Raw genomic sequence first — 26,247 nt, 5'->3', positions numbered from 1 at the left:
GGGTCTCCACAGTTCCGGACTCCAGGGTAAATGAAGAGTCTGGCAATTAATTGCAAATCGTGGCTTTATTAAGGTCTTGCACACAGCCAATCCAACAAAACACTAGCCACTCCCTGCACTCACGCTACGCTCCCTCACCAGGTTCGCTTGCCCACTATAACGTCACATGCTGTCCCATATTAAAAGGTCCACACACACACACACACACACACACACACACACACACACGCACACACACACACACACACACACACACACACGCACACACGCACACACACACACGCTACTCTCATAACACAGTGGTTTTCAACCTTTTTTCAGTGATGTACCCCCTGTGAACATTTTTTTAATTTAAGTACCCTCTAATCAGAGCAAATAATTTTTGGTTGAAAAAAAGAGATAAAGAAGTAAAATACAGCACTATGTCATTAGTTTCGGATTTATTATCTGAATTCATCAACCTCATTCTAAACATTTCTCCACAAAAAAAGAAATCTTTAACATCAATATGTATGGAAAATGTCTACAAAAAACGGCAGGCGGTGTTAATGAACGTGGACCCCGACTTAAACAAGGTGAAAAACTTATTGGTGTGTTAGCATTTAGTGAACAATTGTATACTGTAATGTACAATTTACAAATACAAGTCTCAATCAATCAATCAATCAATCAAAAAAAAGCACTTTATATGTAGAAAGGTTTTGTTAAGAAACCATTCTGAGCCTTATCTTTTTTAGTTTTTATTTTATATTTGTTATGTATGTATTAACCCTGGCAATGGACCCTGTGTGTATATGTATGTTATGCCATTGTTTACAAATTTGGTAGATAAATAACCAAAAAATGTATATCTTGTTGTTATCTTACTCTACCGAAAATGAACCGAACCATGACCTCTGAACCGAGGTACGTACCGAACCGAAATTTTTGTGTACCATTACACCCCTAGTTTTACAACAATATTGGTTGTCTAAAAGTTTGTTTAAAATGTATTTCAACTCATTTCAACGGGTGGTGATGATTTTGAGATCTGAGTGTTTTGATTTATAAGCTTGATTGTGGAGCAAATTTGAGGGACCACTCTATTCAGTTTTTTGACTGGATTAGTGAGATGGAAATGTGGCAAATTGGCAGCAAAAGGGGTGAGAATGGTGCTGCTTTCTTAACAAGGAAAGATTTGCATGTCACAAATGAGGGAGAAGCTGCAGGTGGCAGAAGTCTTGATACTTAGGGACGGCGTGGCGCAGTGGAAGAGTGGCCGTGCGCAACCCGAGGGTCCCGGGTTCAAATCCCACCTAGTACCAACCTCGTCACGTCCGTTGTGTCCTGAGCAAGACACTTCAACCTTGCTCCTGATGGGTGCTGGTTGGCGCTTTGCATGGCAGCTCCCTCCATCAGTGTGTGAATGTGTGTCTGAATGGGTAAATGTGGAAGTAGTGTCAAAGCGCTTTGAGTACCTTGAAGGTAGAAAAGCGCTATACAAGTACAACCCATTTATTTATCATTTATTACTTCTACAGGTACTACTAGAAGGTCAAAGTCTGCTTGAAATTATCATAAATGTATCCCAATAAGTCATTTGTAGTGGTAATGTAGAAAACAAAGCTATATAATACAATTAATTTGGAAAATTTCACACCCTGCAACATCAACAGGATATCCCAAACGCCTAGTGGTTAGGGTGTCAGCCTTGAGATCGGTAGGTTGTGAGTTCAAACCCCGGCCGAGTTTTACCAAAGACTATAAAAACGGGATCCATTACCTCCCTGCTTTGCACTCAGCCTCAAGGGTCGGAATTGGGGGTTAAATCACCCTAAATGATTCGCGGGCGCGGGACCGCTGCTGCCCACTGCCCCCCTCACCTCCCAGGGGGGTAAACAAGGGAATGGGTCAAATGCAGAGGACAAATCTCACCACACCTAGTGTGTGTGTGACAATCATTGGTACTTTAACTTTAACTTTAAAAGGCTACTTTGCAATTAGACCACTTATGTATGCAAACGCAAAAATCCCAGTATACTAAAAATGACTCAAACTGTTGGTGTTTAGGCTTACAACTACTGACCACACAAGCCTGGAGGCGGGCATACGCAGTCACACCCAGACAAGAAGAGAAGAATGACATGAAAACAGTCTGATGTGCTTCTCCGCAATAAGAGCTCAAACTCTGGCCTCATCGAGAATGCAAAGCTTCTTCTACAAGAGTGTGTGTGCGTGTGTGTGTGTGTGTATACTGCCGGGGACGGGGGATCCTTAAAAAGCTTAATGTCTGTGGGAGAGAACCAGTCCCTCTTCACTTGCCCTCCCAATGGGATATTTTGCTCACTACCCCTTTGACTTCAACCCCTCCACTAATTTCCTTCCATCCTTCTGTCAAGGAGAGTTCATTTTGAGCTATGTCCATTGTTGGCAGAAAAAGAGCCGACTTTCTAAGGGGTGTGTGAGTCTCTTTGGGGATACTGCCAAGTCAGTCCCTTAGGAGCTAAATGACACTGACAAGAACCTGTAAACAAAGCCTATATCACCATAAAACATTTTGCCGTCATTCCTGGCATATGTTATCATAACTTTGTTAGGAGTTTTGGAGTGTCTTGAGTGGGGCTATGTGAGGACAGACAGAGGAGAGTGGCTGATGCTGAAACAGTGTGAGAAGAAAAAAGAAAATCCCCAAGATTGCGACTAAGGTTTTTGTTATTATGAGAAATCTGTGAAATGAAGTGCAGTTAATAGATAAGTTAATCATTGATGTCACAATAAATACCCAGCTATGAAGGAAAAGTCTAACATAATCATAGGTCAGTACCTCGGTTATACAGCTTTGCTTTTGTGTTAACAGCTACAATGTTTTTTAAAATTAAACATTAAAAAATGCAAACATGGTGGAGGTTAATACTCCAATAATTACAATATTTTACAAAAAGGGTGCCCATACAATTCCAACCATGGATGCGTACTGTTTTGATACATTTTGTGCATTAAAGATGCTAAAAACAAGCCATTGTATGTCAATATATGCTAAGCTCGCTTAACAAAACATTGACATAAAACCTGTGTTCAAAATGAAAGAGAAAATTTGTGTCATATCTACTACATCTATTAAATAACTAATACATTTTTAGAATAGCCAGAGGAACAATAAAAAGAAATGTGCAACGATGCAGACAATGTAACACTAACATTGCGAATTACGATTGTACTTTTTTGAAATTCCTTATTGCCTGAGGTGCAGCAGTGATAGTTCCAGCTTGTAACCACATTCCTGATCTCGACTGAACAATGCTGGCACACTGCTTTCGGCTTATCTACTTATCTTTGGCCGTTGACGTGTTTTGCTGGGAAGGCCAAGTGTTCACTAAAAGGACACTTTAACGACGCAAGAGACTATGCGTGCTCTAACTTCTCCTGAGCACTATCGCTACCCATGACTCTCACATGCCAAAGGCTAGACTGCACTGTATCTGTTTACTGAGAAAACGCATAACGCAAGGCACATTTCATGTCCTTCACTCCATATCAAACCAAAAGTGCCTTAACAAAAGACCAGATTGCTGGGCAATCATATCAATCTTGCAATATACAGATATTTTGTTTCCCAAGAAAGTATATATTTCTCAGGCGCTAGTATCAGTACATTAGGTCCCATTTAAATCCATTTAAGATTAAAAAAAAAGTTTGTAGTAGAAAAGGTAATGGTACCTTCCCACAGCTCCCAACATTTCATGTTTGCAATCCAGTAAATTTCCATACTACCAAATATAAAACCCAGACATGTATGGAGTGCCTGGAACTTTAAATATGTGGACATTGTTTCTGCATTGCTGCTGCAATAAGTGCACATGACAGCGGTGATGCGAAGGTTCCGTGATCTGTGTGGCAAACAATGTAGTTTCGATTTTTTTTTTTACTAAGGCAAGCATGGTAAAAGTGCAATTTCAATGTTGATGACGTGCATTTGTTGGAAAAAAAAAATTGACAAAGCTCTTTGGGTAAACCTCTATCATATATGGAGATAGCCGCTGACATACTGTAACTGAGGCACATGTCTAAAAAAACGTCTCAAGTTTTAAATGTTTTAAAGAAGGCAACATTGTTTTATAACTATGTCTGCCATGCCGTAATGGTTTTATTTAAAATGTTCAGTTTTAATTGGGAAGCCAAATACACAAAAGTGGTTTTGCATAATATAACTAACCCCTTTAAAATGTTTCTGAATATAAGTGCATCGAAGCCTATCAATTCGTATTGTGACTTAATTACCATGTGGCATATCATATTGTGAGATTAGTGTACAACTCTTTAAAGCAGGGGTCCCCAAATTACGGCCCGCCAGCGTCCAGAATCCGGCCCGCAGGGAGTCCCAAGTTAAAAAAAAAAAAATGATTGCTTTATTTTATTTTTCATTTTTATTTTTTTAAATCTGTCCTTTCTAATCCATTTTAAGGTTGTTACCTGTTGTATCTCCTAGCCGCTCAGGCAAATCATATTGTCGAAAAATGCATTTTCCCATCGAAAACTTGACATCATTAGAGACAATTGCGCACTCTTTCAGTAAATTAGTGCGTGAGGAATATATATTATATATACATATATAGTATAAAAACAGTACAAATGTTTATATTTTCCTTTGTTTGCTTTTTATTGTAGCAACACGGTGGTTAAAAATTTGGAGACTTGTGTATGCGTGTGCATATATATATATATATATATATATATATATACAGCCCAGCCCCCGGGCAAATTGCAAATTGTTCTAACCCAATGCGTCCCGTGAGTCAAAAAGTTTGGGGACCCCTGCCTTATAGTTACACCCCAAAAGGGAAAGTATGCACACATGCAAGCAGCATCTTGACTTTTACAGTAAAACAGATAAGAACAATGTTTTCTAGAAAGAGAGTCTTATTTTGACGAGATATAACAATCTTGGCCAAAGATAGCAGCCAAGGAAATCTTCGTAGTTGATTCTTAACGGTAGTTTTGACATTTGAGGGCATGTCAGCGTGAGTTAGCACTGCGTGGAGAAGGAAAGCAGGCATAGCCGTAACTCAAAGGCAAAGGCCACGGAGCAGCAAAATCACATCCAGTCAAGGCCATCTTGAAACGAGAAATGTGGGAAACACATCAAAAAGCAGTCAGATAAATGATGTGTCTACAATTGTACAGAAAGATATAAACCACAACAGCTGGTGCAAAAGAGAAGGAACATCAGTTTCCTGCTCCAGTCTGACCACAGTCCAGCAGGAGCCAAGAGGGAGTGCATGAGGCTGGCAAAAGAATTAAAGGGGTTTGATTGAAATGAATACGAGTCCTGTTGTCCAGAAGCTCTGGAAGAGGACAAAAAGCACACATATCTCTAAACATATTTTTCTCCCCATATCTTCCTTCCCGCAGGCCTTTGCAGTATGTTAGCCATAGCAAAACAGCTGCAGGTACATTCAAAGAGAGGGAACGATCAAAATAAAGCTCTTGGGAGGCAAAACTTTAAAAACAATTATGCTGTGGTAAAAAAAAAAATAACACCATGCAACATTACTCACGCAGTTTAAAAATGGGCATAAATAATTTCATATTAATCATACCGGTTCCTGCTTGTGCACGAACAACACAGTGGGACAATGAAGAGAAGTATAAAAAAAAACCTCATGTGATAGCATTCAGAAAAACGAAAATTAAAAGAACAGGGATCTATCTGCAAAGCCTCAAATGGCTCATAAACTCTGCATTTACATCAGAGTCAGGAGTAAACAGTGTGAAATGGTACCATATGGTAATGGTACTCTTAGCTCTGACAACCTATAACCACCTAGAAAGACTTCTACAGTGGAAGGGACTACTGGAACAACAATATCATTATTGATAAACCCTGAATGCATGATCATTTCTTCTCACAGATGTAAAAGTTACTGTATGGTGTCATGTAATACACAGGACGAAAAGCTCGAACAAATTTACATTCACATCATAAATAATGAATATATATGGTGTATATCCATTCATCCATCCATCAATTTTCGATATGTACATAGGATATCTAATGTAAATTTCTGCCAAGAAATTAAATGTGGATCAGAACAGGTTTAAATTTGGTTTCACATTAACAGATTCTGACCCTTCATACACATTGGCAGAAATGTACTACATTTAGGGCTGGGCGATATATCGCGGGTTTGTCTCTGTGCGATATAGAAAATGACTATATCGTGATATTAGATTATACATTCTCACGCAGTTGCTTTTAGCTGCGGGCATGACACTACAGGCTCTCCTCGCTCTTTCTTGTCTCTCCTTCTCACAGACAACAAGCGCACCTTCTTGCACACGTCACATACTGTCACGTCATACGTCACATATGTATACGCCCTCACGGAGCGGAGAGGTAGCAGCATGGGTAACGTTAGCTGTGATGCTAGTGGTAATACGAGAGAGAGAATGTGCGAATCTGGTAACAAATGAAGGAAGAATTAATTCCCAAGAAAAACAGCAGGGGGTCCATCGTCTGGCGGTGGTTTGGCTTCAAGCGGGAATATGTCGAACAGACAACCGTAATTTGTCAAGTGTTGGGCAAAAGCGTTGCTGTAAAAAGTAGCATTGCTGCTAATATGTAGCATAATTTGAAAAGTCACCTGCTAGAGAATGAAGAGTGCTTACTCTGCATTTCAACATCTCCATTCGGTGCAACACACCCACACCATCAAAATGCAGAGGCAAACATTTCCAGATCAACACCGTAAGATTTTTTGAAATTTTTTTTTTGCTGTGATTTCCTTCTCTGCATGAACGTTTAAAATGAGCATATATTAATGCAGTATGAACAAGAATGTTTTAATGTATACACATAGAATCATCATACTGGTGTGATTATATGTATCAAGTGTTAATTCAAGACTAAGGAAAAATATCGAGATATATATCATGTATCGCGACCCCGAACGGGACAAGCGGTAGAAAATGGATAAATGGATGGATATCATGTATCGCGATATGGCCTAAAAATATTGCGATATAAAAAAAAGCCATATCGCCCAACCCTAATTACTCTTACCCAAATTAATAATACAATATAACACAGACGCAACCTGCAAGAAAACCAAAACTTTCCATTCAACCTGATGGAGCTTGATAGGTGCTATAAAGAGCAGTGGGCAAAACTGCCCTAAGATAGGGATGCCAAGCGTGAGGCATCGTATTCAAAAAGACTTGAAGCTTTAATTGCTGCCAAAATTGCATCAACAAAGTATTGAGAAAAGGCTGTGAAAACATATAGAAATGTTCATTGTTTTAGTTTAATACATTTGCAATTTAAAAAAAATGCCATTATGGCGTATTGTCTATAGAATTTTAAGGACACACATTTTAAGATTTGGCTGTAACATTACAAAATGTGGATAAAGTGAAGCACTGTGAATACTTTGTAGCTATATTTGTGTTGTGAAACGGAGTAATGATGCATACATTCATCATCATTTGTTTATGACCGAACCGGAACCGGAAGCAGCAAATACACGTAGCTTTAACTTAAAGTGGCGCAGATGTCACTATCAATGGCGTCTGCTGATGGGGCGGCATAGCTCGGTTGGTAGAGTGGCCGTGCCAGCAACTTAAGGGGTGGAGTTTTGATTCCCGCTTCCGCCATCCTTAGTCACTGCCGTTGTGTCCTTGGGCAAGACACTTTACCCACCTGCTCCCAGTGCCTCCCACACTGGTTTAAATGTAACTTAGATATTGGGTTTCACTATGTAAAGCACTTTGAGTCACTAGAGAAAAGCGCTATATAAATATAATTCACCTCACACACAAAAATTCACTTCACTGATTGCATTACCCATCCATCCATTTTCTACTGATTGTCCCTCTCGGGGTCGTGGGGGGTGCTGGAGCCTATTTCAGCTGCATTCGGGCATTGTAAAGCAAAAATAAAATGTTTCCTATTCACTTTTGTTTTAAATCCACTCATTCTTATTTTTGGTGGTGAGAAATCCAGCTTCCTCAACTCACAAGGAAAAGCATCTGATTGGCTCTCCTTCTTAACTAACCCTGACACCGCTTTCATATGTACGTTGATAACTGATTGGAAATATTCCTAACTTGTCCCACCCATCTACAAGACTAAATTAAATATAATTGGATTTCATTTCTGGAAACATTTTCATCTTGTTTTTGTCGAGGAAAATGTCGGTGAATTTTGTCATGTTTTAGTCAACGTGCATTTTGTTTTGATTTGTTATTGTTTTATTCCCGTCAGGGTTAAATAGTTTGTTTACGATAACTAAAACGAAAACTATCGTTCAACAAAATGTACACAGATATTCACAGCAATCTTCCACTGGCATCCATATTGGACAATATAACTTTGTACAAATGTCACTTAAAGACTAGAAATTCCATCATTTTGATGAATTCAACCCTTGACCTCAGCTTCGATGTGTCAGTTATCATACAAATCAGGTTCTTGTTTTGAAATTAGACAATGTTTTGTTAAAGTTTTAAGAACATCAGTTGGTGAAAAGAAATATTTTCAGACCAAGATGTGTCTTGCGATAGCTTATTATCGGTACTTCAAGAACAAAGGGAACTTTTTGCAAAATCACTTTAGAATGACTGTGCATAGTTAACCCGCATGTTTAGGTAACTGAAATGAATATGGTTGATGCAGTGACTAAGAGGCATTCGGCAAGTCATCCGCAAGTTTCATATATGCTAGAGAATGAAGGGTGGAGTGGTGGAAGGTTGAATTACATTTTAAAGAGATCCTCAATAACAAAAGTCTTGGATCCAGTCCGGAAAACCGCACCATGCACTCTGCATCTTATTATGTTTGAGCCAAAACCTTGTACAAAACCAACCACTACAGGCCTACATTCAATATTAAAGGGGAAAAAATAGATCTGTGCACTAGAAATTATGTGTACGATTGTTTGAAGTGTACCTATGATGAATTTAGTCTTTTCTCGCTTAGTATAGAACAACAGAAGAAAAAGTGCTTATTATTACTTATTTAACCAAAATGTAGACGGAATCATTTTACAACAGAAAATGACAAGCGATGAGCAGTAAATCAACAAGAATATTAATAATATTTTTGACAAAGTACCGTATGTTCCGGACTATAGAGCTATGTAGTGTGTATAGTGTAATAGCCGCACCCACACAATTTTTTAAATATATAAATTTTTCCGTATAATTTTTCCATCCACTTTCTGCCGCTTGTCCCTTTCGGGGTTGCCAAATTAGTTATTTCCACGGAAATATTCTGTGAATGTTTATTTACATTCCTGAATTGACTTACACTTAGACAAACTTTAATGATCCACGGAAATTTGTTCCACACAGTAGCTCAGTTACAATGATGGAAAGTGTAAGGAAGGAAAGGACAATGCAGGTATATATACAAACCCCGTTTCCATAAGAGTTGGGAAATTGTGTTAGATGTAAATATAAACGGAATATAATGATTTGCAAATCATTTTCAACCCACATTCAGTTGAATATGCTACAAAGACAACATATTTGATGTTCAAACTGAAATATTTTTTTTGTGTGCAAATAATCATTAACTTTAGAATTTTATGCCAGCAACACATGACAAAGAAGTTGGGAAAAGTGGCAATAAATACTGATAAAGTTGAGGAATGCTCATCAAACACTTATTTGGTGTGCAGGCTAATTTGGAACAGGTGGGTGCCATGATTGGGTATAAAAACAGCTTCCCAGAAAATGCTCAGTCTTTCACAAGAAAGGATGGGGCCAGGTACATCCCTTTGTCCACAACTGCATGAGCAAATAGTCAAACAGTTTAAGAACAACGTTTCTCAAACTGCAATTGCAAAAAATCTTGAGATTTCAACATCTACGGTCAAGTTGCACGCTATAACTGTAAGTGCAAGTTAAAGCTCTACTATACAAAGCGAAAGCCATTTATCTAAAACACCCAGAAACGCCGCCGGCTTTGCTGGGCCTAAGCTCATCTAAATGGACTGTTGCAAAGTGGAAAAGTGTTCTGTGGTCTGACGAGTCCATATTTCAGTTTTTTGGGGGAAACTGTGGACGTTGTGTCCTCCGGATCAAAGAGGAAAATAACCATCCGGATTGTTCTAGGCGCAAAGATGAAAAGCCAGCATGTGTGATGGTATAGGGGTGTATTAGTGGCCAAAGCATGGGTAACTTACACATCTGTGAAGGCACCATTAATACTGAAAGGTACATACATGTTTTGGAGCAACATATGTAGCCGTCCAAGCAATGTTATCATGGATGCCCCTGCTTATTTCAGCAAGAAAATGCCAAGCTACGTGTTACAACAGTGTTGCTTCATAGTAAAAGAGTGCGGGTACTAGACTGGCCCGCCTGTAGTCCAGACCTGTCTCCCATCGAAAATGTGTGGTGCACTATGAAGCGTAAAATACGACAGCGGAGACCCCGGACTGTTGAATGACTGAAGCTCTACATAAACAAGAATGGGAAAAAAATCCACTTTCAAAGCTTCAACAATTAGTTTCCTCAGTTCCCAAATGTTATTGAGTGTTGTTAAAAGAAAAGGTGATGTAACACAATGGTGAACATGCCCTTCCCCAACTACTTTGGCACGTGTTGCAGCCATGAAATTCTAAATTGATTATTATTTGCAAAAAAAAATAAAGTTTATGAGTTTGAACATCAAATATCTTGTCTTTGTAGTGCATTCAATTGAATATGGGTTGAAAAGGATTTGCAAAACATTGTATTCCGTTTATATTTACATCTAACACAATTTCCCAACTCATATGGAAACAGGGTTTGTAGACTAAATATAGCGATATAAAATATAACATATATACGTAATCTTTACATATGTACAGTGTATTATATATACTGATATATTATACAGTATAATGCCTATATCGTATATACAATATATAACAATTACCATGTACAATACTGCAGTATATGTGACAGCTGCAGCATAAAATAGAGAGTAAATTCAGCACAAAATAGACATTAAAAACAAAGAGAAGTAGCTAACATAGAAGGTGTCAGGTAATAGACAGATATCATCTATTGCTGTATAGCAAGTGATTATACAGCTGGATGGGGTTTTGGGGCTTCCAAACGGTCTCTGTATCACGACAGTAAAACGGGTAATTAAAGGGGAACATTATCACAATTTCAAAATGGTTAAAAACAATAAAAATCCGTTCCCAGTGGCTTGTTGTATTTTTCGAAGTTTTTTTCAAAATTTTACACCTCCCGGAATATCCCTAAAAAAAGCTTTAAAGTTCTTGATTTTCGCTATTTGCGATGTGACTGTCCATTTCCCTGTGACGTCATACAGGGCTGCCAATACAAACAACATGGCGGTTACCACAGCAAGATATAGCGACATTCGCTCGGATTCAGACTCGGATTTCAGCGGCTTAAGCGATTCAACAGATTACGCATGTATTGAAACACATGGTCGGAGTATGGAGGCAGATAGCGAAAACGAAATTGAAGAAGAAATTGAAGCTATTGAGCGAATAGCTATTGACGCTATTCGGCCATTGCATTGGTGTACCTAAAGAAGTGGCCCATAGCATGGCTGCCTTATTAGCATCGCCGGTAAAATGTGCAGACCAAACGATCAGGACTTTCGCATCTTGTGACACTGGAGCAACTTAAATCCGTCGATTGGTAAGTGTTTGTTTCGCATTAAATGTGGGTATCTAGTTTCAAATGTACATACAGCTAGCGTAAATAGCATGTTAGCATCGATTAGCTGGCAGTCATGCAGTGACCAAATATGTCTGATAAGCACATAAGTCAACAACATCAACAAAACTCACCTTTGTGATTTTGTTGACTTAATCGTTGCAAATGCATCTGCAGGTTATCAATACATCTCTGTGCCATGTCTGTCTTAGCATCACCGGCAGACACTCTGGCAAATTCAATGGGGGTCTGGCGGCAGATTTCTTGCCAGTGATGCAACTTGTATCCCTCCCTGTTAGTGTTGTTACACCCTCCGACAACACACCAACAAGGCATGATGTCTCCAAGGTTCCAAAAAACAGTCGAAAAAACGGAAAATAACAGAGCTGAGACCCGGTGTTTGTAATGTGAAAATGAAAATGGCGGGTGTATTACCTCGGTGACGTCACGTTCTGACGTCATAGCTACAAGACGATAAACAGAAAGGCGTTTATTTGCCAAAATTCACCCATTTTGAGTTCGGAAATCGGTTAAAAAAATACATGGTCTTTTTTCTGCAACATCAATGTATATATTGACGCTTGCATAGGTTTGGTGATAATGTTCCCCTTTAAACACAAAGAAGTCATCGTCATAGACCCACTAGTTGTGGAAGCTAGCTCTCCAATCACCCAAACAGACTCGATAACTCCACTTGGTAAGTTTACTGAGGAATTTGTGAAACTGAAACATCACAAACAAAATGCCTCTGTGTGTCAGTAATACTCACACAGACACTAGTAAAAGTGTTAGCATATTTGCGAATGCTAACAACGCTAGCGTCATTACATTAAGTATAAACAGTTTCAGTTATACTGTACGACTTCCAAACGTTGTTTGGAGTAAGAGTTAAAAACGTTGTTTGGAGTTCAGAATGAAGAATACATACAAGTAGTAACGCTATGGACGGCTAAAAGACTGAACGGCATTGCACCTCAGGTTGAAAGCACTACCAGTAAATGGAAGGACACAACAGAACCTGCAGTGAATGGTAAATGGTAATGGACTATACTCGTATAGCGCTTTTCTACCTTTTTTTTTAAGGAACTCAAAAGCGCTTTGACACTATTTCCACATTCACACATTCACACACTGATGGCGGGAGCTGCCATGCAATGTGCTAACCAGGAACCAACAGGAGCAAAGGTGAAGTGTCTTGCTCAAGGACACAACGGACGTGTCTAGGATGGTAGAAGGTGGGGATTGAGCCAGGAACCCCCAGGTTGCTGGCACAGCTACTCTCCCAACCGTGCCATGCCGTCCCCAGTGAGCGAACGTGTCCAAAAAAATGGCACCATAGCACAAACATAAAATGCATTCTAAGTGTTTTCTGTTTTTAGAAACTATTTTTATTATTGCTGCAAGCGAAGGAAAATTAATAAATTAGCCTCTCCTATAAGTCGCGGGGTTCAAAGTGTAGAAAAAAAGCAGTGACTTATCGTCCGGAATTGACCGTAATACACCCGAAAAATATGCAATATGTTACTGCATAAGTCACATCCTGACAGAAATATTTGCAGAAAACGCTTGTTCTTGGCAACTACTGTGCCCTAAAAAATTAATAAATTGTTAATTTCCCGCCCTGTGATGAGGTGGTGACTTATCCAGGGTGTACCCCGCCTTCCGCCCGAATGCAGGTGAGTTATGCTCCGGCGACCCCCGCGACCCCAAAAGGGACAAGCGGTAGAAAATGGATGGATGGATGTTAATTTCCCTCCTTAGTCACTCAAGGAATTCCCATTCATATATGAACACAGGAGAAAGACAACTAAAGGTGGTTAGCAATCATCAGCAATAATGTAAACAAACGACGGAAAAAGATAAAAGAAAAATACAACAAAATAAGCAGCGAAATAAAATGAGGCGGTGAAGGCACAGCTCAGGTGTGGGAGAGATGCGATGACAAAGGAGGATCAGAGGAAGCTCTCAAAGCTGACTCCTACAGCCAGGATGAAGGCGTCACACCAGTGTGGCAGCAGAGGAGATGAAACACCATTTGGGGCCAGGGCTCCCCCACTGCCTCGCCTCGGTGTTCAGGGCCTGTGAGCTCTGCTGCCTCTGAAGTCGCGCCCCCCCTCACACACACACACACACACACACACGAACATCACCATTGCACCTCCTGCCATTTGGCAACTTAATGGCGCTCAGCTTGCATGCACACGGCAAAGTGATGTTTCACTTCACACCACAGATTTTGAACCAGTAATCAATAAAGGTGTTGTTTTTTTCCAATTTGAAACCTTGGTCAAGTCATTGGAAATGCAGGGCGCCTCATTACGAGCACGCTTTGAGTCCCGCGGGGCTGAAAACAACATGAAAGCATCTCAGCTCCTCTGAAAAAAGCTCAGGATGACCTCTTCAAAGAGCACAATTTCACAACCTAACACACCAAAGGCCAGAAATACTGAATTTATTTTTGCTTATTTTTGCATTATAAAAGCAGATAACATATTTATTTCTGCACTGACTCCTTGTCAAATAAATATATATCCTACAATTGAAAAGGTATTTCATTTTTTTTTAATAGAGCAGTTTTACAATATTTGATAGCAGAGATTATTCAGTAAAATAATACAAAACGGCATGTTTTATCATAACTAATGACAACTGATATAGGATTACCAGACAGCATGATTTAAAGCAGGGGTCTCAAACTCAATTTACCAGGGGGCCACTGGACGCAGAGTCTGGGTGAGGCTGGGCCGCAAGAAAAGATTTCTTAAAAAAAAAAAATTGCATACTCCTGAGCATGTCTAGTTGTATAATGACGTTTCAAATTGTATCCCTTGTGCACCGCAACTTTATCTGTGCAAATAAGACACGTCGGGGTGCTGCTGTGTTCTACAAAGAAATATTGCATCTCCCACTTTTCCTGGAATTGTCTTTGCTCATCACTAACCTTTCTCTTCACTGCAGTCTTTGAAAAAGACAAGTTTGGGATTGTGGAATATATTTGTGTTTGGCCAACGCACGGAGAATGATGTAATTACCGCAATGTGTGTCGTTCCGCTTTCCCTCCCCTACAGCAACACGGCGGTCGGCGGATAATAGCCGGGAAAGTACCAGGATAGCGAGCGCAAAAAAGTGACAGCTCCCGGAGTGTAATCCGGCATCATATAGAAATATATGTAGTGTTCATCGTGTGAGGCAACGCAAATTAAACAAACAAACAAAAAAAAACGGTTTGAAATGGTCCAGGTTATCGGGGACTGTTAATACTAACGGACAGGTATCGTGGTGTGACTGCAGCCAGGCACGTAAGAAAACCCTCGTCTCCATGGTAACGTTTCTGTCGCTCTAACTCATTTGCCGCTTTTCCACTAACGTAGGGGTAGGCAACCCAGAACGTTGAAAGAGCCATTTTGGACCCAAATAACAAAAATTGTCTCTGTCTGGAGCCAACGGGGGGGGGGGGACATCACGCAACTGGCGTCAATGTTTGGTCCTCGAGAGCCATATACCACACCGTGATTGGTAGATTACTTCAGCTCCGAACACAACACTGTCAGGCGCCATTCATATAAAACTCGCGGGCAGCACTAAAATTAAACTTTCATATTAAGGTGGGGGCCGTAAAACAACGTCTCGCGGGCCAGCTGCGTGTCTGAGACCCCTAATTTAAAGCCAGCGTCTCCACAAAGATAAAAACTTTATAAAAATATGTCAAATACCTACAATAAAACATTCCCTTTACAAAAGGTTAAAACAATAATCAATGTTTAACGCCAGTGAAGCGTAATTGTGTAGTAGGACTACTGCAGAGTTGCAATTAACATAAAAGGGATGGGCACAGTACTGATCTGACATGACAAACAGATATGTACAATCTAATAAAATTCAACAAGAATATGTAAATAATTCTGGCCTGACAAGTAATAATAATGTTTTGACTTGATTAAATTAACATAAGGTTTATTATTGTAGTTGCTGTTTGCACGGTGAAGCAGAGCCGCACTGCATTTTACTGAAGCGTGTATTATTTATATACTTACAGACACTGCCTAGCCTAAGAAAAAATAGGTCACCACCAGGATTTTACAAAGCATATTGGTAAAAGTGTTCAATTACTGCATGAGTGATTATCTGTCAGATGACAAAAGTTATGCAACCCCTAATCAATACAATGAAAAGCTTCTCGTTTGCTAAACCACCATGTCAAAAAAGACATGGTCGTGGAAAAGATGTTCATCGGTTTTCAGGAGGGTGAAATATTGGCATACTGTACATTATGCATGAGAAAACATCGAAGGAAATTTTTGGAAATAGTAAAATTGTGTCCAGAACCGTCTTTGCACAGTGGTCCGAATCCCCAGCCGTCAATACAATATCTAGAAAACATGTAAGCAACTCTGGACAAAAACGTTGACATTGCAGAAGCTAGTGGAAACAATGTTACAGCAAATACATGTGGGGTTTAAAGCTAAAAGCAATTAAATGTTAGTGTGTGACCCTTTTTTGGCAGTCTTAGATTAGATTACATGTAACTTGCTTTATTGATCCCCTGTATGTGTGCCCTCGGAGGAATCAAGGTTCCAATAGCAGCAACACCATATGCAGTATACAAGACAGTAGCAATAGCAACAAAACACACAGAGGAAAAAAATATGTAACTGTACGTTTAATCTTCCAACCATTTAACAATAAATACTGGATATTTTCTAAATTGGCTACACGTTTTGCTAGCATGCAAGTCTCTTAAATGATCACATAAATGCCATTTGCAAAGAGGACTACAGTCATCCTTGTTTATCGCTGTCTATTGCTTTCCTAACATGACCGGGATAAAATTATTTCCACAAAGTAGGAGTCCTTAATTATAAATTAAATAGTTTCAAAACTGTTTAAAACTATATTTCACCTTCTTTGATCTTTATTTGGCATCTTTTGTCTTCCATTTAATTTATTTTACCATTTTTTTTATGCGGTTCGGATTTCATAACCTATTAGTTCACACTCATATAAATAATCAATGCAACAATATAAATTAAAACATTTTCCAATCAAAACATATTTTTGTATTAATTTTTAATCAAATAATTGTTGCAGCCCTACCAATAGACATGAAATGATACAATAATTAGTGTGTGAATGGGAGTGTGAATGTTGTCTATCTGTGTTGGCCTGGCGATGAGGTGGCGACTTGTCCAGGGTGTACGCCGCCTTCTGCCCGATTGTAACTGAGATAGGCTCCAGCACCCCCTGCGAACCCGAAAAGGATAAGGGGTAGAAATGGATGGATAGTTACCTTTACACTCTTTTAATCCAATATACCGTATTTCCTTGAATTGCCGCAGGGCATATAGTATGCGCCTGCCTTGAATTACTGCAGGGTCAAACTCGTTTCCCAAAATAATTAGCGCATGCTTAGTATTACCGCCTGGTCAAACTCATGACGTGACGAGTTACACTTCCCCTGTCATCATTTTCAAAATGGAGGAGGCTGATTTCAATACCGGTAATTTGAAAACGCATAAAGGGAAGAAGATTAAGAGCTATTCAGTAGGATTCAAGGTCCAAGCTTACATCACACTCAAATTTTTACTGCATACCTTTTGTAAGTGCCGAAGTGAGAAGAGGTTTTAAAATAATTAGCGCATGCTTGCTTTTACCGCATGCCTTTGGTAAGCGCAGGTGTGAGAAGAGGTTTTAAATTAATTAGCACCCCGGCGGCAATTCAAGGAAATACGGTATTCATGTTGCTTTAGGCTGAGCCAATCAGTGGCCACGGTCTTCAACAGCATACTCTGATTGGTTTGGTCTCGACTAGTGGCCAATACTACTGCAGTAATAAGGTTTTTAGGGTTTTTTAAATATATGTTTATGCAATAAAATGCTTAATGTAGGACCAACCATTTTTTGGAATATAGTTTACAGCAGTTTCTTAACCATAGGACCAGCGCCCATTTTTGGGCCGCAAGCGTTCCCTCGGAGGCAGCCAAAAATCTGTTTCTCAGCTGTGGTCTGTATGGGCTGCAGAAATACCTAGTTGTAATACACTTTTCCACCACTTGTGGCAGTAATGACAATTTCAAACAAACAGAAAAAGTCTTCATTTACACTTGGATTTTATTGAAAATTTACTTAACAAAAATATTCATGAATAAATAACTTTGATTATCTTAGCACAACATAATTGTATTACGTTCATTTTTGTCAACTATTAATGTTTTTGATTCATTTCTTTTTCTGCAGTATATTTGCGTAATATTTATTTTTCCAATTAGCCTGACTTAAGTCTAAGGTTTATGTGTTAAATACACATTTTTGTGATTACATATGGATTCTTATCATTTGACAAGATTGCAAGCTGTAAAGGTTAGATATAATCATTGAACATGATTAAAATCAAGAGTAAGATTACTAATTCAGTGTTAATATTTGGGTGGGCCCTAGGCATCTGTGTAGTGCAGGAGTTTGCTCAGTATAAAAATTTGCCAAAATTTTTGAATGAAAGAAATTGCTGTTCCGAATGTTTCCACTAGATGTCGTTATAGCAATTGTTTGTATCTTTGTAGATTATGCTACATATGTAAAAAAAAAATTAACCACGTTAGTTCACCAGTAGAGGAAAATGAGCAAACTACATAAATAACATCCTGTAATTTGATAGTATTTTTTTATTTTGATAGATTGAAAATCAACACCACTGAGTTGACTGATGAACATTATCACATCATTTATTCAGAAAGTATGAGTAATGACAAATAATGATAGAATTGTGACGTTTGCGGGGCATCGTGATGTGGGTTTGTTCTTTCTTGATGCAGTCGGTCTACGGACACAGTATGAAGGTAAGAACCAAAGATTTATTTAATAAATAAAACAGACTATGAAACAGAAAAACTGGTACTAGGCACAAAAGGCAAAACAAACAGAACCAGCATGGGAGCTAGAAAAAAACAAAAGCATAGCGCGGAAGCTAGCGAGTACAAAACTGGTTACCAGAATCGGGAATCAGGGTCGTCACTGTTGCGTGTAACACAAACTAAGAAGCAAGGACGAGTGAACAAAGAACGCAGGCCTAAATCAGGTCAGTAACTACAAAAACAGGTGCGCATCAAAAGCAAGAGGCAGTTGAAGCTAATGTGTGACTATGGTGACAGACTAAACAAGGAGGTACAACCAGGAACCAAAAGAGTCCAAAACAAACAGAAAATACAAAAAGACTCAAAAACTTAAATCAAAATATGATCCGGGCAGCGGATCATAACAAGAATACTATTAAACGCAACATGTAAGTGTAAAAAAACATTAATTTTTCAACATTATCTTTAAGTTATCGTGCCATGACTTTACCAGTCTGGCCCACCTAGGAGTAAGTTTTTCTCCATGTGTCCCCCGATCTAAAATGAGTTTGACACCTTCGTTGTCATGGACAGGTTGGGCCCAGAGGTCAAAATGATAAGAACCTCTGCTTTAAAAAATATTTGGGAAAAAAGCGTGATATGTGGTGAGACAAATGTAATAAAACAATAATAATCCTCAGGGTGTTAAATTCGATGGAATTCAAGGCAACACAGCAGCACACACACACCAACAGCAGGAAAATAAATGATTTTTTTTGGGGGGGGGGTGATAGTAAACATTCCAACCAAAGATGATGTTGCTACGCTTGTCAGTAAAACTATGACATACAATCCAGCAGATACATTTTTAATCAGATAATGATTAATGGGGATTTCTGCAAATCAGCCTTATTAATCATACAAAATCAGGATATACGCAGAGGTTGGAACCTAGTGGGGTAAAGTGAAGAACTTCAAAAGAGAGCTCATGTTTTGCAGGTCGTACGTTTCTTTTGTAATTATTTATAGCGGCAATCCTGTTGTTGGACACATTTAAGCCACTTTGGGTGTTTCAGACGTCTCCTCCTCCCACGCACACGGCGAGAAAAGCACATTTACCTGCATGGTTAAGACTCCCAGCTCCTCGGAGGACAGCTTCTTCATCTGCGCGGACAAAACTTGCGCTTCTTCCAGGATGGAAAACTCCGTGTCCGCGCGACAAAATCCACAAGAAAGAGCCCAGTACGTGAAAGCGAAGCCCCACAAACACGCAGACAAGCTCCCGCGAAGACCGAGCAGCGTTTCCCGAAAAGCAGCGCGCGGATTCGGCGTCAAAAGCAAAGTGCTCCGCCTGGTCCGCCTCGCCATGATGGTTCGGGCTCCTCGGAGTGTGAAGGCGACAACTTTGACGAGGGAAGCACTTTTAAAAGTTTGCGCTGTGGAGTCCGTGTGGCCTCTGCCTCCCCGCGGACGCTCCGATATGCCCGGCAAAGCAAACCATTGCACTTCCTTGAAACCCCAGAAGAGAACAACATAGATCCATGCGTGGAAAACAAGTTATTTCTTTAACAACAAAAAAAAAAGGTCGACCGATCAACGTTTGTTCCTCTAAACTCCTGCAAGTGTGGAAGTGTGTGTGAGTGGGAGCCCGAGATTCCCCACAAAGGGGTGAAAGTAAGGGGCGTGGAAAAGCTGTCCTACTACAGACGTCCGGAGCCTCACATCAATGGAACAGGGTGCGGGTGCTATGACGCCTTCACGTACAGCTGGGAAATCTTGTAAAAAACATTGTCTTTCAGTAACTAAAAGACAATCTTATTTACAAAATTTCCCAGGATGTTATTTATGTAGTTTGCTCATTTTCCTCGACTGGTGCACTAACATCATTAGTTGTTTTTTTTTGTTTTGTTTTTTTAACATCCATCCATTTCCTGCCGCTTGTCCCTTTCAGGGTTGCGGGGGGCACTGGAGCCTATCTCAGCTGCATTAGGGCGGACAATTTGCCACCTGGACAAGTTGCCACCTCATTGCAATGCCAACACAATAGACCATAATTGCCAACATTGAGACCTCCGATTTCGGGAAGTGGGGGTTGGGGTGCGTAGATGGGGTGGGACAGAGGCGTGGTTGGGGTAGGGGGAGTGGTTATGAGGGGAGGGGTGTATATTTACAGCCAATTCACCAACTCGAGTATTTCATCAATCCATCCATCCATTTCCTACCGCTTATTCCCTTTTGGGGTGGCGGGGGGCGCTGGCGCCTATCTCAGCTACAATCGGGCGGAAGGCGGGGTACACCCTGGACAAGTCGCCACCTCATCGCAGGGCCAACACAGATGGACAGACAACATTCACACTCACATTCACACACTAGGGCCAATTTTAGTGTTGCCAATCAACCTATCCCCAGGTGCATGTCTTTGGAGGTGGGAGGAAGCCGGAGTACCCGGAGGGAACCCACGCATTCACGGGGAGAACATGCAAACTCCACACAGAAAGATCCCGAGCCTGGATTTGAACCCAGGACTGCAGGACCTTCGTATTGTGAGGCAGACGCACTAACCCCTCTGCCACCGTGAAGAATTCACATTGTAGGAATTTCCCCAAAAATATTTGTAAATTATGGTGGAAAATAAGTATTTGGTCAACCATTCAAAGCTCTCACTGATGGAAGGAGGTTTTGGCTCAAAATGTCACGATACATGGTATTTCATCCATCCATCCATTATCTTCCGCTTATACCCTTTTGGGGTGGCGGGGGGCAGCATGGCGTAGTGGGTAGAGCGGCCGTGCCAGAAATCTGAGGGTTGCAGGTTCCCTTCCCACCTATTGACATCCAAATCGCTGCCGTTGTGTCCTTGGGCAGGAAACTTCACCCTTGCCCCGGTGCCGCTCACACTGGTGAATGAATGATGAGTGAATGGTTGGTGGTGGTCGGAGGGGCCGTAGGCGCAAACTGGCAGCCACGCTTCCGTCAGTCTACCCCAGGGCGGCTGTGGCTACAGATGTAGCTTACCACCAACAGGTGTGAATGAATGATGGGTTCCCACTTCTCTGTGAGCGCTTTGAGTATGTAACAATAGAAAAGCGCGATATAAATCTAATTCATTATTATTAGTATTATTACCTCAGCTACAATCAGGCGGAAGGCGGTGTACACCCTGGACAAGTCGCATCTCATCGCAGGGCCAACACCGACAGACAGACAACATTCACACACTAGGGCCGATTAAGTGTTGCCAATCAACCTATATATATATATATATATATATATATATATATATATATATATATATATATATATATATACATACATACATACATACATACATACATACATATATATATATACATATATATATATATATATTTATATACACATACATACATATATACACACACATATATATATACATATAATATATATATATATATATATATATATATATATATAAACACTAAGTTATACATTTATGAAATACTTAACTTTCAGTGAATTCTAGCTATATATATTTATTTTATTATATATATAAAAAGAAATAGTTGAATTTCAGACGGCACCTATCAAATACGCAGTAATAAAAACAGTTCTACTAACTGTACTGTGCTTGCTGGTTACAAAAAAAAAAAAACAACACTTACAGTATTTTTCGGACTATAAGTCGCAGTTTTTTTCATAGTGACTTATATTCAGGAGCGACTTATGTGTGAAATTATTAACACGTTACCGTAAAATATCAAATAATATTATTTAACTCATTCACGTAAGAGACTAGACGTATAAGATTTCGTGGGATTTAGCGATTAGGAATGAGCATGTTCTATATGTTATAGTTCTTGAAATGACTCTTGCCATAATATGTTACGTTAACATACCAGGCACCTTCTCAGTTGGTTATTTATGCATCATAAAACGTACACTTATTCATCCTGTTGTTCACTATTCTTTATTTATTTTAAATTGCCTTTCAAATGTCTATTCTTGGTGTTGGGTTTTATCAAATGAATTTCCCCCAAAAATGCGACTTATACTCCAGTGCGACTTATATATGTTTTTTCCTTCTTTATTATGCATTTTTGGCAGGTGCGACTTATACACCGGAGCGACTTATACTAGGAAAAATACAGTACCTTTCACTATTTCAGTAACGTCACTTCTGAGTTTCCAGAAGATGGCGCCAGTATGTGCTTTGCCCTGCCGTCTCTCCCTGTCAACTCTGTTAGTTTTTGTGTTGTTTGCATCTATTTTCGTCTCTGTCACCTCACTGCTTGTGTATCACCGCCAAACACTGTTGGATCTTTGCCACTTTCCGACTGATATGATCAACTTCGACATTGGTTTTTTCGACGTCCCAGTCAGCTTTTTCACCTGGCCGGATTCCTGCCTTCCTTTCCCGCCTCGTGGCTCCTCTTCCCCGCCACCTGCGGGCTGTGTGTTGGGCCCCACCTGGATTAGCTGCGCCCTTGGACGTGCTGGCCCCCGCCAGGTTCGGTCTTGTGAACGCAAGATCTTTGACAAACAAAACGTTTATCCTGAAGGATTTCTTCACTTCCCGCGGACTTGACTTCCTCTGTGTGACAGAAACATGGCTGAGAGCCGGTGAGTCCGCCCCTCTTAATGAACTTCTGCCTCTGGAGTGTTCCTACTTTAATTCTCCGCGGTCGTACAGCCGAAAAGGAGGAGGATTAGCAGTTGTTTTTAAAAATGACTTTAAATACCGTCAGAGCCGCCTGCAATCCTCCTTTTCAAGCTTCGAACTGTGCATGTTTGAGCTGGGGGGAGTGTGGCCTCCAGCTCCTGCTGAATTTTGGGAGAAAATTTCTTCCGGGAGGTTTTCGGGAGAGGCGCTGAATTCCGGGAGTCTCCCGGAAAATCCGGGAGGGTTGGCAAGTATGACATAGACGGACAACATTCACACAAATGTAGCATAATCTACAAATATACAAAGACCTAAAATCACTTTATATTCTCTACTGCTTGCTAGAGTGTTACCACATCTGAGTTATTGTGCAGAAATATGGGGAAATAACTACAAATGTGCGCTACATTCGTTAACTGTGTTACAAAAAAGATGAATTAGAATAATACATAATGTTGGATATAGAGCAGTGTTTTTTAACCACTGTGCCGCGGCACACTAGTGTGCTGTGAGACGCAGTCTGGTGTGCCGTGGGAGATTATCTAATTTCACCCATTTGGGTTAAAAATATTTTTTTGCAAAACAGTAATTATAGTCTGCAAATGATGTGTTGTGGAGTGCCCGGTGCTGTCTAGAGCTCGGCTGAGTAACCATGTAATACTCTTCCATATCAGTTGGTGGCAGCAGATAGATAATCGGAAACAGAGGGAGGCAGCGTGAAGGTAAAAAGGTGTCTAATGCTTAAACCAAAAATAAGCAAAAGGCGAGCCCCTAAAAAAAGGCATTGAAGCTTAGGGAAGGCTATGAAGAACGAAACTAAGACTGAACTGGCTACAAAGTAAACAAAAACAGAATGCTGGACAACAGCAAAGACTTATTGTGGAGCAAAGATGGCGTCCACAATGTACATCCGAACATGACTTGACAATCAACAATGGCCCCTCAAATGATGATAAAAACAGTAAAATATTCTTGATTGCTAAAACAAAGTAGATGCGGGAAATATTGCTCAATGGAAGACATTAAACTGCTACAGGAAAATACCAAAAAAAAAGGGGAAAAGCCACCAAAATAGGAACGCAAGACAAGAAGTTAAACACTGCACACATGAAAACAGAAAACAAGTCAAAATAAGTCAGGGTGTGATGTGACAGGTGGTGACAGTACACCTACTTTGAGACAAGAGCTATATTGATGCATGCTTGGTTATGCGTTAAAGTCATCCAACAATTGCGACAACGACTTTTTACTGTCAACTGAGTTGTTTTTTAATGATTTCTGCTGGTGGTGTGCCTCCGGATTTTTTCAACGCAAAAAATGTGCCTTGGCTCAAAAAAGGTTGAAAAACACTGGTATAGAGAACATACAAACCCGTTGTTTATTGAGTCAAAAATATTAAAGCTCGATGATTTGGTAAAATTGCAAACAGCTAAAATGATGTACAAAGCAAATTATAACCTGCTACTAAAAAATGTACAACAATTTTTCTTAACTAAAGAGGAGAAATATAACCTTAGAGGAAAATCTAATTTAAAACATTTGTATGCACGTAAAACACTTAAAACCTTTAGCATATCAGTATGTGGAATTAAATTATGGAATGGATTAAGTAAAGAAGTTAAACATTGTACTGATATGATCCAGTTTAAGAGGCTGTTCAAATTAATAGTGCTTACAAAGTACAAAGAAGAAGAATTATGACAAACACTTTCAACCTTATTGAAAATAAGATATTCTTCATCTCGGTATGTTGGTAATGACTGAATTAATTACATGTTACAGAACTGTTGTATTGCTCATTCACGGATGTCATTTTACTATTTTGTTGTAAAAAGGGTCAATAAATGAATGCATATATTTGTGGGCTCTCTGACGTGGGAAAGGGGTAGGATTAAATAAGCTTTTCTTCTTCCTACTCCTTTTTGGACATGATGTGATTTAATATGAAATTGTCTGATGTATTGTGTTGTCAATGTGTTTATGTTCGAAAAAAATTAAGAAAGAAAGAAAGAATTGCTATTGTGATATCTAGTGGACACATTTAGAACAGCAGTTTCTTTCATTCAAACCCTTTGGCTAATTTTTATACAGAGCAAACCCATCCCGCAGGCTGGATAAAACCTGTTTGCGGACGTCATCCGGCCCGCGGGCCGTACGTTTGACACCCCTGCACTTCAAAGATGCCTGGGGCCCACCCAAATATTAACACTGAATTGGTAATGTTACTCTTGATTTTAATCATTTTCAATGTTTATATCTAACCCAGTGTTTTTCAACCACTGTGTGCCGTTAGACAAAGTCTAGTGTGCTATGGGAGATTATGTATTTTCACCTACTTGGGTTAAAAATATTTTTTTGCAAACCAGTAATTATAGTCTGCAAATAATGTGCCGTTGAGTGCCGGTGCCGTCTATAGCAGTGGTTCTTAACCTGGGTTCTATCGAACCCTAGGGGTTCGGGGAGTCAGCCTCAGGGGATCGGCGGAGGTCAAAACACACCCGACTCATCGTGTCAATACAAACTTCAACCTATCGGCGTATTACGGATACGGCAACGGCTGACTGATTTGCAGGTGTGTAATTTGTTGTGAGTTTATCCACTGTGTTGGCTATGTTGTTTGAACAAGTGGACGTTCATGCACGGTTCAATTTGTGCACTGGTTTACTGCGAGGTTTGTTCTCCTGGTATGCAAACGGACTATTCCGGACAAAGCTTGCGGGTAGGAACATATTTATTAACTCGATAAATCTTGGCAGGGCAAGAGGTAAACAAACAAACTATGGCTTCGAACAAACAAAACTGTGGCAAAAAATAAACAAGAGTTTCGTGGACACGGCATGAATACAGCAACATGAACTTTGGTATCTCATGAAAATAAGCAATGACGCAAGGCCGACTGACTGGCCAAGACAGGCATAAATAAGGGTCTTGATTAGAAACAGGTGCACGGTGCGAACACCAGAGGCAGGTGAAAATCATAAGTGGTAACCAAACAAAACAAGACAGCGCAAAAGAACTAAAAGAGTCTTAAAACTAACAAAAAGATAACAAAAACATGATCCAGACCACAGATCATGACAAAATTAAGTCTTTGTTACTTAGAATATGTTCCCTATACTT

The 26,247-nt window shown here is 39.8% G+C and overlaps 1 protein-coding gene across 2 annotated transcripts in view; it reads right to left on the bottom strand.

Annotated features, from left to right (window-relative positions):
* cachd1 (cache domain containing 1) overlaps positions 1–26,247 on the bottom strand; it is a 229,591-nt gene that overhangs the window by 155,874 nt on the left and 47,470 nt on the right. Inside the window, exon 1 of one of the 2 annotated variants that reach the window (XM_061883695.1) lies at positions 19,608–20,197. The exons of the other annotated variant lie outside the window; for it this stretch is intronic. Within the exon in view, the coding sequence (XP_061739679.1) occupies positions 19,608–19,856 (249 nt within the window). The 5' untranslated portion in view covers positions 19,857–20,197. Of the gene's footprint in view, positions 1–19,607; positions 20,198–26,247 lie in introns of those variants that run through there. 2 annotated transcript variants of the gene reach the window in all.

The sequence above is a fragment of the Nerophis ophidion genome, linkage group LG22, assembly GCF_033978795.1.
Source record: "Nerophis ophidion isolate RoL-2023_Sa linkage group LG22, RoL_Noph_v1.0, whole genome shotgun sequence".
Taxonomy (NCBI): Eukaryota; Metazoa; Chordata; class Actinopteri; order Syngnathiformes; family Syngnathidae; genus Nerophis; species Nerophis ophidion.
The sequence above is the reverse complement of the archived record's forward strand: the minus strand, read 5'-3'. Positions and strand labels throughout refer to the sequence as shown.